At 42.2% G+C, this 16294-nt stretch overlaps 1 protein-coding gene across 2 annotated transcripts in view; it reads right to left on the bottom strand.

The window, feature by feature from the left end:
- KIF15 (kinesin family member 15) overlaps positions 1 to 16294 on the bottom strand; it is a 99069-nt gene that overhangs the window by 56844 nt on the left and 25931 nt on the right. For both annotated transcript variants that reach the window (XM_044294695.1, XM_044294696.1), the window contains exons 10-12: positions 12626 to 12748; positions 6118 to 6241; positions 2907 to 2995 (exon numbers count right to left, since the gene is read on the bottom strand). In XM_044294695.1, coding sequence (XP_044150630.1) covers positions 2907 to 2995; positions 6118 to 6241; positions 12626 to 12748 — 336 coding nt within the window. The remainder of the gene's footprint in view (positions 1 to 2906; positions 2996 to 6117; positions 6242 to 12625; positions 12749 to 16294) is intronic.

Consider the following 16294-nt stretch of genomic DNA (forward strand, 5'->3'; position numbering starts at 1 on the left):
GGCCAGCTGTTCCGTAAAAAAAAAAAAAAAAACGGAATGCACATGGACGTCATCCGTATTTTTTGCCGATCAGTTTTTTGCGGAAGGCAAAATACTGAAAAACACATACTGTTGTGTGCAAGAGGCCTAATCCTGTGCACACTTGAATCGATGGCAGCATAGGTTTGCTACTTATAACAGGTGTGCCCCGCGTTCAGTCCCTATATTGCATAGCCCTCAGTACATACATAACTAGTTTCCTAACCCGCGTCGAGTAGACCGCCAGTAATTAATCAGGAGTCGGCGCGTGTAATGAGACAACAACAACAACAGATAAGATAGCTGCACACACCACATCCGAGGCGTGCAGCTAAGTACAGCTACCGAGACTATGACGGCCGTTGCACGGCCACAGTATGCCGCTTCTTATAAGTAGCTATTCCCTCCAGGCGGTGCTACACAGCAGACTGTCCAACTGGCCGAGGGGATGTGTGTCAGTGCTCCTCCTCCTGCTGTCTTTGTAAACGCTAGGTGGCGGAGGGTAAGAATAGATGTAAAAGTTAAACAGCTCAATGACTCACAAAACCCTTTAGGGTTCATAGCTCCAGACCAGAAGGTAACAGGGGGATGGTTCTGGGACAAACAGACCTGTCTGGCTTCTGGCTACAAGTAGAGTCCAAACATGGTACCGTTATTGGGTTTCTGTGGGGAGATATGTATATCTCCCTTCCCTGGTACCCGACCTCCAACATAACTGGTATGTTCGTCTTTGCCCCAGGATCGCATAAATATATTTTACTTATGTCTGGGATGGGCGGGCGATTCATAATTCCTTATGAACCACCGATTCCATGATGTCTGGGGGGAAATGATAGATCTGGGCAAGGGCTGAGTCCCCCTACAGAGAGGTTTTCCTGTAGGATTAGCTGGCCTCCATACTGGCTGGTTGAGGTGTGAATTCATATGCATGTGGCCTCCTTGAAGCCAGAACCCCTGTGGAGTTCACTACCTCTGCTATCTGACAAGCAGATGGTTGGAGTGAGAACTTATTTTGCAGGTACACTGACAAAGGTGAATCAGATGAATATCATGGCTGCCATTAAATAATGATCCATATTCCTCACAGGAGCCAATACATTATAATACTGTACGGAGTATTAGAACAAAGTTTTATGCGAATCAACTTCGGATGTTTCATCTGAAGTCGATTCGCTCATCCCTAGTCACAATTTTACTGTAAATCTTAGCAAAGCTCTACAGAAATTCTGATAAAAGAAACAAACTTACTTTATATAGACCAGATTCTGATTATTTTGAGATGTTTCAAATAAATTCCAGAAACAAATGACAACTAATAATGAGATGTATTATTAACAGCGTCTCATCTGAGATCAGGATACAGACACAGGGCCCTGTCAAGTGACTTGGGGCTTACTGAGAAGAGGGATAGGACTTGGGTCCACTGAAGGGCTACCAACAGCTCTGTATAATACTTATAATATTTTTTATAAAAGTGCTTTTTCCTTCTCCAAAGGAAGGGTGGTGTAGTAAATTGTTTTTTCAAGTACTACATGTCACTATGCTTAGGTCAGTAAGCTGAATGAGGGCGTATCCTTCCCAATAAGGCTCCATTCACAAATCCGCAATTTCGTTCCGTAGAAAAATAGAACATGTCCTAGTCTTGTCTGCAATTGCGGACAAGAACAGGCATATTCTAATAGTGCCGGCAATGTGCGGTCCGCAAAATGCAGAACGCACATTGCCGCTTTCCGTATTACGGATACGTTGGGGACGTGTGAATGGAGCCTAATACATGCTCGATCTACGTGTCCAGGATTCTGCTGCTTGCACCCTCCTGCACACTGCCTTGTGGGTCCTTTCTTCCCCATACACAACCTGGGTGAATTGCCCTCCTTGGATTTTTATCCACCCCCCCATAAGCATTTTGTATACACAGCTTCCTGCTGCTTTATCCAACACAGAGAAGGGAGGGGGGAGAGCAGAGAGCCTTAAGAAATAAATCTGTCAGATCTATGCTTCTATGTCAGATTCAGCACCACCAGCAGCTAGGTGAAGGACTGTCAGGCATTCTGCAGAAGCAATGAAGAATATTTAGAAAGTTGCTTAATTTTGCATTTAGGAAGCAAATAAAAAAAAAAAATTGTGCAAAGGTGTTCGTAGCCTTTAAACCACTATGTAACCCTGGTAAGGCTACTTTCACACTAGCGTTCGATCGGATCCGTTCTGAACGGATCCGATCATAATAATGCAGACGGAGGCTCCGTTCAGAACGGATCCGTCTGCATTATATTAGCAAAAAAAGTGTGAAAATAGCCTCGGACGGATCCGTCCAGACTTTCAATGTAAAGTCAATGGGGGACGGATCCGCTTAAAGATTGAGCCATATTGTGGCATCTTCAAACGGATCCGTCCCCATTGACTTACATTGTAAGTCTGGACGGATCCGCACGCCTCCGCACGGCCAGGCGGACACCCGAACGCTGCAATGTGTTTTGCAAGCAGCGTTCAGCTGTCCGCCTGTCCGTGCGGAGGCGAGCGGAGCGGAGGCTGAACGCCGCCAGACTGATGCAGTCTGAGCGGATCCGCATCCATTCAGACTGCATCAGGGCTGGACGGAAGCGTTCGGGTCCGCTCGTGAGCCCCTTCAAACGGAGCTCACGAGCGGACAGCCGAACGCTAGTGTGAAAGTAGCCTAAGAGAAAATACAGAGGTCTGATCTGGATGAATGAGAACCTATTTTTTCTGTCTCTTAGTGACAAGTCAGATTCCCAAGGATTTGTGCTCCTCAATGAGCAGAAAAACCATTGCCTTGGTTTGGTCGATAAATTAACATTTGAAATAAAAGTTTCTTGGTTAATTCCCAACAAAAAGATAACTTTCCACTTATAAGTAATGGTCAAGCTCACCTTCTTTTCACAATCGGATTTCTCCAGGAGCATCATGGCTTCTAAAAAGTTATTCATATAGTCTGCAGAGTTTTCATCGGTAGAAGGTGCTGGATAAAAGATTAAAATATTTCATGTTTTATATCACCATATCTGCATGTGTATATGCACTCAGCTGTATCACTAACACAAAATGTATGACATCTGTAAAACAGAAGTTCAGTTCTACATTAGTAGGGAACAAACATTCTAAATAGGATGACATGGGAAGAGCGCAATACAGTCATTGTTTTATGGGCTTCATTTTATGACGTTCACGGTACCGTAACAATGACATGTTAACTTTATTCTGAAGGCCAGTACAATTACAGAAATATCAAGTTTATATGGTTTGTCTTTGTTTTTTACACAGAAAAAAATTCAACTTTGCCATATCCTACTCCCATCAGCTGTGTAAGGGCTCTTTTTGCAGGGTGACCTGTACTTTTTACTGACATCAATTTTGGATTATGTATAGCTTTTTGATCTCTTTCTGTTCAGCTTTTTAGGGAGGTGAAGCAAAAAAAAAAAAATTTAGCCATTTTACTGTTACGCTGTTGACCATAGGGGGCGAATCATTTTATATTTTTAAAGTGTGGGCATTTTTGGATACGGCAATACCAATGACATTTGTTTTGTATTTATAAAATGAGAAAAGAAGGTGAAGAGAATTTTTAATTCTTTCTTATATAATGTTTTTTTTTTTTTAATACTATATTGTTTATCCCATAGACTGCAATGGTTAACCACTACAGTCCATGTTAAAAGTGTGTGTGTGTGTGGAGAGGTCCAGTCACTGGGAACACCATGTTCCTGGTAAATGACAGCATTTGAGGGGGTTAAAAGTCTGTGACTGAACCTACTGTGTAAGGCCCCTTGCAGACGAGCGTGTCCGGATGTGTCCCGATGCATTGGGGCAAACCCGCGTGAGTAGGAACGCAATTGCAGTCAGTTTTGAATGCAATTGAGTTCCGATGTTCAGTTTTTAATCGCGCGGGTGCAATGTGTTTTGCAATACAGAATGCATAGTACAATAGGGCTGGAGGGGTTAAAAAAAAAATAATTTACCTCACCTTAATCCACTTGTTCGCGCAGCCGGCATCTCTTCTGTCTTGTTCTGTGAGGAATAGGACCTTTGATGACGTCACTACGTTCATCACATGGTCCGTCACATGATCCATCACTATGGTGATGGATCATGTGACAGACCATGTGATGAGCATAGTGACGTCATCAAAAGGTCCTATTCCTCACAAAAGAAGACAGTAGTAGAATGGTAGAATCACAGTAATGTATATTGAGGTTTATTTTGTTGTTAATCCTTGCTGGGTTGCAAGAAAAAAAAATAACGAAAATATTTTTATAAAAAAATAAAATTTTGAAATTTCACCTCCATTTTCCTTTAATTCTTGTGGAACACCTCAAGGGTTAACAAAGTTTGTAACATCAGTTTTGAATATTATATGAGGGGTGTAGTTTATAAAATTATGCAAAGTACATATATGAAAATGTAAAGTAATAACTATTTTGTGAAGTATCACTATCTGCCATAAAAAGCAGAGAAATTTATAATTAGAAAATAGTGAATTTTTCCAAATTTTCTCAAATTTGGGGATTTTTTTTATAAATAAAAAAGGTGAAACATATTGACTCAAATTTATCACTAACATGAAGTACAATTTGTCACGAGAAAACAACCTCAGAAAAGCTTGGAAAAGAAAAAGCATTCCAGAGTTATTAACACAAAAAAAAAGGGCGTGTAAGATTTGCAAAAATCGGCCTGGGATTTGAGGTGAAAAGTGGCTTCGTACTGAAGAGGTTAAACACCTCAATCCCAGAGGATTATTTTTTTTTTTTTTGCGTTTGCATTGTTTACACCAGGGCTTCCCGGAGCCATAACTTTATTTTTCCGTTCACATAGCCATATGAGGTCTTTTGTGCCAGACGAGTTGCACTTTCTAATGGCACCATTTAATATTGAGTACAATGTACAGGGAATTTGTAATGAAATTCCAAATGGGGTGGAATTGGAAAACAAAAATGCATCTCCGCCAGAGTTTTATTTTTAGAGACTTCCCTGAACGGTAAAACCAACCTGTTCCCTTAATTTTCCAGGTCAGTGTGAGTATGACAATGCCATATTTTAACCTCCATAACTTATTTATTTAACATCTACAGAGCTGTGTGAGGGGGATCTATATATTTCTCAATGATAGCATTTTGGGTTGTGTATGACATTTTGATCACTTTTTATAAAAAAAATTTGGGGGGGGGGGGGGGGATGAACAACAAAAAAAAAAAAAAAAAAAAAAAAAAAAAAAAACAAATCAGCCATTTTTCCCCCCCCCCCCCCATTACACCGTTCAACGCATGGACTAAATACTTTTATATTTTAAATGTATGAGTGTTTTTGGACAAAGTGATGCCTATGATGTTTAGTTTTTATGCCATTGGTTTATTTTAATCTTGGGTAAAGGGGGTTGATTTGAATTTTTAGATTTATTTATATTTTTAAAAAGTTTTTTTTCTTAAGTCACCCTAGGTGAGCATAACAAGCAATCATTTGATTGCCATTTATATTCTGTAATAAATTTTTATCCATTACAGAATTCTGTTTATTCCAAAGTGGTGCTGCCACCTGCAGGTCAGCATTGGAACATACCAGTAAACGGCCTGGAAACCTACATTCTCAGGCCTATTACTACCACCGATCTCAGCCAGGGAAAGCCGTCCCAGGTTGCGAAGAAAGAACACGCTTCCAGTTTCAGCGCTCTCAGATGCCGTGGTCAAAAGTGAGGTGTTAAATGGCTGCTATCAGCGTTATCACAGATTGCAGATATTAGCCCTGCGTGCCTGCCGCGCTCAGGAGTGGGCGCCAACTTTAAATCCCGCACTTCTGCCGTACATATATGTCGCTAGGAGTGAAGGGGTTAAATAACTCAAGATGCTCCTACTCAGATAAAGTTTTAAGAAACTGTATAAGTTTGAAAAATATTAATAAAACCCATATAATAAAAAATTGACTTAATTAAAAAGTCAAATAAAAATGTCACTTCCAGGGAATCTGACATTTACCGCTGTGACAAATTATTTATGTAGTGACAGCTAGAAGCCATCATTACAATGCCAAGCACAATGTGAAGGTGAAGGAGTTAAGCAGGTAATAGGAAATGCTTTTGATTTCTCATCTCACCCCTGGCAATTGAAATATCCTGTGGCATCTGTCCGGAAAGGAGCTGAGAAAGCTGTTCCTTCAGTTTCTTCACCTCTGCTTGCAGCTGACTCACATTCCCCTGGGTGTCTTCATTAACTACAGCCTGGAGGTGGGAAAAGACATGAAATTAGAATTAACTCTAGAGAAGAACTGGACACAAACCAGCAGCAGTGCAGGCGAGAACGAAACACATTTTGGGGTATCTGAACTTGGAATGCCCTGGGTGCAATGATTTTACTATTTGGGTCACATCAGTTTATCATATGTATCCACATATTCATAACAGACAGGGGTCCAGAAAATGCTTGAAGAGGACATCTGTGCCATTCTTGAAAACCGCTCAACACTTTTGTCACTTCTAAGTTTTTTAGCTGGTGCATAGGATTTATAAATGACCCTTGCCAAGATTTGTGGGGGCAATTTAATGTTGAGCCCACTACAGTAAGATGGACCTCATTTATTAAGGGGACATGCCCTTCAAAGGCTATGTACACCTTCAGAAGGCAATTTTTATTTAGGACTTTTATTAGGCTACTTTCACACTAGTGTTTATGCTTCCATTACTAATACAACCGTCTGCATCAGTTATGAACGGATCCGGTTGTATTATCTTTAACATTGCCAAGACGGATCCGTCATGAACTCCATTCAAAGTCAATAGAGGACGGATCAGTTTTCTATTGTGGCAGAGAAAACGGATCCGTCCCGATTGACTTGCATTGGGAGTAATGCCGGATCTGCCTTGCTCCGCATCTCAGGACGGAAAGCAAAATACAACATGTTGCGGTTTGCTCTCCGGTATGGGAATGAAACTAAACAGAACGGAATGCATTTTGGAGCATTCCGTTCAGTTTTGTCCCCATTGACAATGAACGGTGACAAAACTGAAGTGTTTTTTTTCCGGTATTGAGCCCCTATGACAGAACTCAATACCGGAAAACTTAAAAGCTAGTGTGAAAGTACCCTTAAAAATATTCAGTCATTCTGTCACAAAAAGTTAATGTTTTTTTGTTTTGGTTTTTTATGTGTGACAGGTACTTTCACTTTGTCATTTAATAAACCTTATCTTTAAACTACTAAGAGGTTATAAACACTTATTTAAGCCACATCCTTAGGGCTCATGCACACAACCGTTGGTGTTTTGTGGCCCATTTTTCACTGATCCGTTCTTCCGTATCTGAGTTTTTTTTCTCCAATTTAAGTCCTCTTCCGTTATGCCACAAAACAGAACCATATGGTTTCCGTATGCAATCAGTTTTTTTGTGGATCGGAAAACTGAAACAGTAACTAATTAAACCAAACACATGAGCAATATGGGCTGGGCATAGCATTTCTACAATATGGATCCGCAAAATACGGATGTGTTCCGTGTGCGTTACGCATTTTTTGCAGACCTATTGACTTGAATGGGGCCTCGGACCACAATTTGCGGACAATATTGGGACATGTACTACTTTTTTGCAGAATGGAAATACGGAAACCGAATGCACACGGAGTACCTTCCGTTGTTTTTGCGAACCCATTGAAGTGAATGGTTCCGCATACGGTCCAATTGAAAAAAAAAAAAATATAAAAAAAAAATTGCCCCCAAAAGGTGTACATAGCCTTAAAGAAATCTAGGACATCTTTGGATTATTCCTGTGTTGCAAACTAGAATCAACAAGAGCAGTTAGTTGGGGAAGATATCCGCTATGATCTACACTAATTTCTGTAATAAATTAAGGTAAATAAACATTTATTAAGCCCTTTACACCACTATTGTGACCTAAATTATTAAAAGGCACCAGCCTCTTAAATTAGGCGCATCTCACGCCAGTTCAGGGATATCAAGAGTGGCATCTGGGAATACCAGTCTTGATAAGGGCTCTTTCAAACGAGCGAATGCCATGCGGGTAATTCACTGCGTGAAAGACAGCCAAGCCCTGTTCCGGACAGCAGAGTATTAACATGATTAATAATGCTCCATACCTTTGTGATCTTTTTACTACAAAATCACAGTGAGAAAGTGGTCACCGTGATTTTGTAGAGAGGCAAAGAGCAATATCAATCATGTTAATGCTCCGTGTCTCTGCGGTCCGGAAAGGGGCTTGGCACTCTTTCACGCTGTGGATTCCATGCATGGGATCTGCTCGTGCGAAAGAGCCCTACAAGTCCCTCAATTTGTCAGGATGCGGGCAGCCCCTCCCCCTTTTACTAAACCCCACCCACTTCCTTAAAAAGTGATGTGAGCAACAGAAAAAGTCTCCCATTTTTGCACAGAGGGAGTTGTAGTGCAAGTCACTTTTTGTGCACAATTATGGTGCCCAGCCTTTCAGAAATTCCACTGGTTACCTGGAACTCACTCTTATTTATCCAATGTTTATCAGAAAAGCTCACATAAAATGTAGATTAGAGACGCCTAATAAATAAACACAATGGGAACTCCGGTCAGAGCTTCCCTTTATTCATGAGAAATTCAGAAATTATACTGCAGACGTAAGCAACAGTTTTGCTTGTGGTGCCTCAGCATCCGTGGTTGTCAATCATCGTGTTTGGGGTAAGCAGGATTCTGTTCTGGGGGTATGACCACACAGCACAGTCGTGAGCCGTTTGGGGCACCGCCAGCCACAGTTGAGAACCGCGCGGCCAATTACCTAATGAAGACTTCACCGTATAGCCGGTCTTCATTGTCAATGGCTGTGCAGCCATTGACAATGAAGACCGGCTGTACAGTGTGGTCTGTAAATAATTGGCCGCGCTGTTCTCAACTGCACCCCGAACAGCTTATGACCTCGCTGTGTGGTCGTATCCTTACTTAGGGGCACGTATCGAACGATTTTTAGCACCATTTGTGACTTTTCACCTCGCTTGCCACTTCTTAAAAGTGGTGTGAAAAGTGGGTGGGATGTGGCCTCTCACAGCCTGAAGGTTTTACTATCATTTACGCAAACAACTGGTTTAAATGATAGTTGAAACGTATGCCAGCTAGCTGATGTACACTTCAACGCCTGACACATGGATGCCTGGAAATGCAGCAAATATTAAGAGGTATCCTCTTAATAAATTCGGCGTATTCTGCGCCTATGGACTTCATACGAGGACTGCCTGCCATGTTTTCTGCCCCAGTTACTCTCCCTGAATGCCATAGACCGGTTTTCAGCTTCTCTCTAATTCAATGGTGCTAAGCCACGAGTGGGCAGCCGCTGGGGTTTCATGTTCCTTCCTGGCATGGCTTTAATCCGCTGCTCCCTGATCTTCAGCTCTGCCTCACTGTCTCTACTAGGACATCTGTTAGGAGGTATAGGAAATACTGCTCCAAATTCTATAAATCTATATATCACACAGATCAGCTTCTCTCCCTCAGTCATAGGCTGCAAAAAAATAAAAACAAATAAAAAGTTGTCCCATCTGGACATTTATAGAATATCAATTGGATAGCTAGGATAGTTTCGGAAGTTCCATAGAACTTTAGGGAGAAAGCTGGCCCCATTCTTCAAAAACAAGCAGGTCCCAGAGTTGAGACTTGCACCTACTGGACATTTCTGGTATAGGATAAAGATATGCCATAAAAGTCCAAATGGGACAACCACTTTAAGGCCTGTAGGAACTGTTTTGCCATCAGCCATAACTTTATGTCTACATACTTGTTTGATGATGGATTTATGCAGGAGGAGTTTTCTTCTTTTAGGCATGGGTAATATGTCCTGCCTTTGAGATTTATATTATTTGTATATTTGCACTTGCACTTTTTATCAACTTGTGGAGCAGTGAGGACATTACCAGCGCGTTCTTCCTCCGATGCCGCCTTGTCCCTGCACATGTTTATGTTTTGTGATGTAATTTATGGTATGTAATAAAAATCCTTGGTATTTCATGTGGTCTGGTAACTCTTTTGTAGGTTATATTTCTTTTAGGCATAGTTTTAGGATACATTTAAAAAAAAAAAATGATGTAAAGGGTTACTTTGGTTACCATAAATATAACTTATGTTTTAGACTAATTTATCATCAGTAACTACCTAACAATGTAAATTTCACATTTACCGTTCAGTAGCTATAGAAGTAGTTTTCTTCCTCTGCTACCCACTGTGTTTCCTCATAAATGACCATGGCACGACCTGTAGTTGAGCCTTTGTTAGGTTGAGCATGCTCAGTGTGTTTCTGTAGCCAAATGTCTTGTGAAACTAGGGGCGTGTTAGTGTGCTGGCGATTACTGAGGGGGTGTGACCAGACTGTATATCAGGCAGCCAATCAGTAAACATCAACACTCACCCAGGAAAGCTAGGGATTGTAGTTCTGTGAGGGAAGATCAGGCGCCATGATACTCTCAGTGTGTTGCAGGCTCACACAGGAGCTAGACAAATGGATTGCAAGGTAAATCGAAGCTCTGGTTATATGTATAGGTATGGGTTCAGCTTGCAGCCTTAAGAGAGTCAGTCACCTCCATATGGCCGTATAAAGTGCTTACATGGCTCTGTAGCACACCTATACAGGATTGTAACGGTACCTTTGTTCTTTTCTTTAGACTTGCACCAGCAGGAAAAACTACGTTTAATTCATATGCAAATGAGCACTCGCAAATGGCCAGGGGCGGCGTTCAGTGTGTAGGTGCCCAGGCTGCTCTGCCTTCTTTTCACTTTACTCCTCCCCAGCCTCTGCCTTTGCCCGCCCTCCAAGTCTCTTGCCTCATGGATAGGTCCGGACTTGGAGGGCGGGCAAAGGCAGAGGCTGGGGAAGAGTAAAGTGAAAAGAAGGCAGAGCAGCCTGGGTACCTACACACTGAACGCCGCCCCTGGGCATTTGCTAGTGCTAATTTGCATATGAATTAAACTTTGTTTTTCCTGCAGGTGCAAGTCTAAAGAAAAGAACAGAACAAAGGTACTTTTAGTCCGGCGGCCTTTTGCCGTGCCCCCATTATAGTCAATGGGGACGGAACGACGGTCCGGCGAAATAGCGGCAGGACGGATCCGACAGGGTGAACAGCCTGTTGGATCCGGCCTGCCGCTAGTGCGAAAGTACCCTAAGTCTTCTGGCCTATACAGCCATGCTACAGCACAGGCTCTGGTCCTTCCCGGACATGCAGAGCAGAAAGCTATTTCTATTAGACCTGACTGTGGGAAGAGTGGAAGGTGGACATGTACATTTCAATAAAACCTATGAACATTAATATGAACACCAGGTAACTCCATACTACGCAAGTATGCCATAACTCTTCGCTGGATAATTTATTATTATTTTTTAAATAAATAAAAATATCACATATAGCTTTTCAATAATAAGTTGGTAAAGAGGGTTCTCCGGGTTCAGTGCTGAACCCTTATATAAGCTATATTCTTTTACTACACATGAATTGATTTATCTGAGCATTTCCTTGCTCCAATGTTCCCCTTTGCCTTGCGTTTCCTTGTGCAGGGCAAAGTCTGTTTGTTTACTGCTGGCGATATACCCGACATCTCCTCACTATGCTAAGCGGAGACTTTTGTCTAGTAGTGAGCCCAGTGACATCACCGGCACAAATGGGTGGTCTATAGCGCTGCCCTAGGCTGTTTTGAAGATGGGTACTATACAAAGTATCATAGCACTCGCCTCTGAAACAGCCTCCTACAGCGCTATAGACCACCCATTTGTGCCAGTGACATCAACGGGCAAACTGCTAGGTTGAAGTCGCCACCTAGCATAGTGATGTGAAACAGTAAACAGACCTTGCGCTGCGCGATGCAGCTCAAGGCAAAAGGGGAGAATTGGGAGCAAGGATATGCTCTCATATATAGTGAAAGAATCAAGAAGAGCTTATATCCCTTAATATTTTATACAAAATGTGTGAATTTTAGCTTACTTAAAGAAATATGCTAGAATGGTATTTGTGGCATGGCCCTTGTACGGTCAGGCAGAAGCATTATTTTAGACAAAATAACCCTTGCAGTCGCTGATGTATTTAACCCTTGCTGTTTTTAATATGTAAACAGAAAAAAAAAATTATGATCTACACAATAAATATGATGCTTAATGGTGGGATAACCCCTTTAATTTGAACAACCAACTTTAGTCAGGGGACATGTACACATTTAAAAAATGTAATGTCATATGTCTAAAGGCATGTCCTAACAGGCGTTAATACTGGACAGCCCCGGGGATCATAATGAAAGGGGCCGTCTAGGAAGCCCGCTCCTTTTGTCAATACTAAGTAAATATGGGTTTTCCCTTTTAGAACACTTATAGTTAAGTTAATTTAACCATACCTCCTAAGCAATGCCTTTTTCATGGACAGTATCCCTTTACGTGCAGAATAACAGCACTAAACCATGTATAAATGTGCAGATTAACATAATATAAATTACAAAATACATATCACCAATTGTATGGATTTGTTCTTGGGTTCAATAGCTAGCAATACTGAATACCAAAGACAATCTGAAGAATTCACAAAGGTTTCGTGTAAGGTGTTAGGTTTGAATAGTGCTGAAAATGCAAGTCAAGATGAAATGTGTCCATCGTGACTCCGCTGTTACCTTGTTCTTAATGAGCTTTGCTCTCTGTGCGAACTGAAGAGTAGACAAGGTCTCCCCAAAACTCCTGGACCCAGGATGAACATTAGCAATAATAAAGGTTTTTGCATTCCCTCCAAGTGAGTCCTGTCAGCAAAAAAAAAAAAAAAAATGGATTAAAATATCTGCATAAAACAATACAGAAGTTGAGTAATAGTGTATATGGAAAAGTCATTAAGGCTACTTTCACATCTGCGTTTTTCTGTACGGTTTTGAGATCCGTCACAGGATCTCAAAACTGCAGCAAAGCACTTCGGTTTTCTCCCCATTTAATTCCAATAGGGCAAAACTGAATGAACTTGAACGGAGTGCTTCAGAATGCACTCCGTTCCATTGCGTTCCTATTCCGCACACAAAAACGCTGCGTGCATGGGATACCGAGCATTGTAAAACATAATGTAAGTCAATGTTGACTGATCCGTTTTTTTCCATACACACAAAAAATAAGAACAAAAAAAAAAAAAAAACACGATCCGGCGCCCATTGACGTACAATGGTTTTAGTGCCGCCTTGTTCATTTTGGAGACAATACATTCGAATCCGTTCTGAACTGATGCAGACTGTTGTATTATTGACCGGATGAGTTTATGCTGATCCGCTGCCGGATCCAGCAAAAATGCAGATGTGAAAGTAGCCTTACCCTGTTGCCATCGAGCACTAGAACCTACAAGCTTTATATGAAATGGGGAAAAAATATAAAAATTTATAAAAAAAAAAAAGATTTTTGTACTTACCGTAAAATCTGTTTTTCTTCCGTTCATTGGGGGACACAGGCTTGACCTTAGGTATAGCTGTTGCCAAAAGTGGGAGAACCTCCCTTCAGCTATACCCTTCCTACATGGACTAAGCTAAAACAGTTTGTGCAAAAGCAGTAGGAAAAGCAAAAGGAAAAAAAAAAAAACGCAATTAGACTTACCGGTAATTCTGTTTTCTTTGAATCCACCATGACGGCCCACAATGAGATTGACCCTTGACCTCTGCAGGGGCAGGAACACATGAAGAGAGTTTAAATTCTCCCCACCCGTCCACCTCCTCAGTGCTTTACAAATTACCCGAAAGGTGGAACAAAAATAAAAGGATATTGATTCATACCCTTAATATATTATCATCTATATCTTCCCCGTGTAATATTACACACTTTTTTGGGGGGATGGGAATAGTACAGGCCGTCATGGTGGATTCAAGGAAACGGAATTACCGGCAAGTCTAATTGCGTTTTTTTTTCATTTCATCCACCATGATGGCCCACAATGAGAGGTAACAAATGACTAAGAGGGTGGGGATATCGCCTGTAAAACCTTCCGGCCAAAAAGAGCTTCATTTGAGTCCGGAAGACCTAAGACGATAGTGTCTTACAAAAGGTATTTACACTTGACCAGGTTGCAGCCCTACAGATCTGGTCAAGTGAGACACCTCCTTTTTCAGCCCAAGAGGAGGCAGTGACCCTAGTGGAATGGGCTTTAATGACTCCAGGCCTGGGTTTGCCCTTTATCACGTAGCAACACTCAATAGTGGATCTAATCCACCTAGCTATGGAGGATTTAGAGAGCTTCTTTCCCTTATTTCTTCCTGAGAACTGTATTAGGAGATTATTATCCTTCCTAAATTCTTGGGTAGACTCAAGATATAGAATGACGGTATTTCTAACATCTAATAGACGCATTTTATCACCTGACTCTGTATCTTCAGACCCGGTGATAGAGGGTAGGAATATCTCCTGGTCCCGGTGGAAGGATGAGACCACTTTAGGCTACTTTCACACTAGCGTTCGATCGGATCAGTTCTGAACGGATCCGATCATAATAATGCAGACGGAGGCTCCGTTCAGAACGGAGCCGTCTGCATTATATTGGAAAAAAAAAAGCTAAGTGTGAAATTAGCCTGAGCGGATCCGTCCAGACTTTTACATTGAAAGTCAATGGGGGATGGATCCGCTTGAAGATTGAGCCATATTGTGGCATCTTCAAACGGATCCGTCCCCATTGACTTACATTGTAAGTCTGGACGGATCCGCACGGCCAGGCGGACACCCGAACGCTGCAAGCAGCGTTCAGGTGTCCGCCTGCTGAGCGGAGCGGAGGCTGATCGCTGCCAGACTGATGCAGTCTGAGCGGATCCGCATCCATTCAGACTGCATCAGGGCTGGACGAAGCGTTCGGGTCCGCTCGTGAGCCCCTTCAAATGGAGCTCACGAGCGGACAGCCGAACGCTAGTGTGAAACTAGCCTTAGGGAGGAACCCAGGATCGAGCATTAGACAAATGTGATCTTCGTTGATTTGGAGATATGGTTCCTTGCAGGAAAGGGCCTGAATACGTCAGGCTGAGGTTATTGCCATCAGGAAAGCGGTTTTTAGGGAAAGGTGCTTAAAGAAATATTTGACAGTGGCACGAAGGGAGGTTTTGTTAAAGAGAATCTGTCACCTATTTTGACCATATCAAACCGTTAAAATAGCAATGTGCAATAAAGTACCTTCTTACCTACATGTGTCTTCATTCTTTTATTCCACTTTTCATTCTTATAAAAAAGCGATTTTTCTGATCTGCAAATGAGGTTCCAAGGTGCACAGAGGGGCGTTATTACTCTGCTCTAGTGCCCAGTAACTCCCCTCTGCAGTGTCCAGCCCGCCTCTCTTCCAAGCCCAGCACGCCTCATAAATAATTGTCCTCCCACATACTACCCGAACTGCGCCGCCCCCTCCCCACCACGTCATTTAATTTATTTATTGCAACATCATGCTTCCTCCTCTTTTGGACTACGGCGCCGCCCCCTCCCGATTATGTCATTAAATGTATTCATAGCACCGGCCCTCCCTTCCTCTCTTGTCCTCCAGAAATCCTGCGCAGGAGCAGTATCGGTGGGTGCCTGCGCCTGCACGATTCTCCTGTTCCAGAGGGCAACAGCCTCAATAGTGTCACTGGGCTCGCACCTCTGTTTTGCCCTGTGGAAGAAAGATCTTTAGTAAGGTTGAGTCCAGTTCTAACCCTAGGAACCTTATTCTTCTGGATGGAGTGAGTGTGGATTTTTTTATGTTTATGATCCAACCGAGAAGTGTTAGGTTTTCTTCTTCTGTTCTGCCCAGAATTAGGAAGTCGTCAAGGTATGGGATGATCGTTAGTTTTGTAAAAATTCTGGGTGCAGAGGAGATGCCGAATGGAAGGGCGACGTACTGAAAGTGGTGGATCAAACCGTCCACGCCCTTTAGTGCGAACCGTAAATATTTTTGAGAGATGATGATGAATAGGGATATGGTAGTATGCGTCTGAGGCCAATCAACGACATAAATGCCCCTTTTTGGATGAGAGGAATTGTGGATGAGATGGTTTCCATCCTGTTTAAAGGCTTTAGGTTTATTATGGTTCGAAAAGTGGTCTGTTTTTTTTTACTAGAAAGAGGTTGGAATAGAATCCTCTTCTCTCTTCTAGTATTGGGACTCTTTGAATTACACCTAGACTTAGAAGATTTCAGACACCCTGCCGTATCTTTGGTAATTCTACTCTGTTCTGGGCCGAGATACAGAATCTTCTTGGGGGGACTGATGTGAATTCTATCTTGTAACCCTGTGAGATTATGCTTAGTGCCCAGGGATTTGAGGTGATCTGTTACCATGAGGATAGAAAGCCCATCAGTCTGCC

This window comes from Bufo gargarizans, chromosome 5, assembly GCF_014858855.1.
Source record: "Bufo gargarizans isolate SCDJY-AF-19 chromosome 5, ASM1485885v1, whole genome shotgun sequence".
NCBI lineage: Eukaryota > Metazoa > Chordata > Amphibia > Anura > Bufonidae > Bufo > Bufo gargarizans.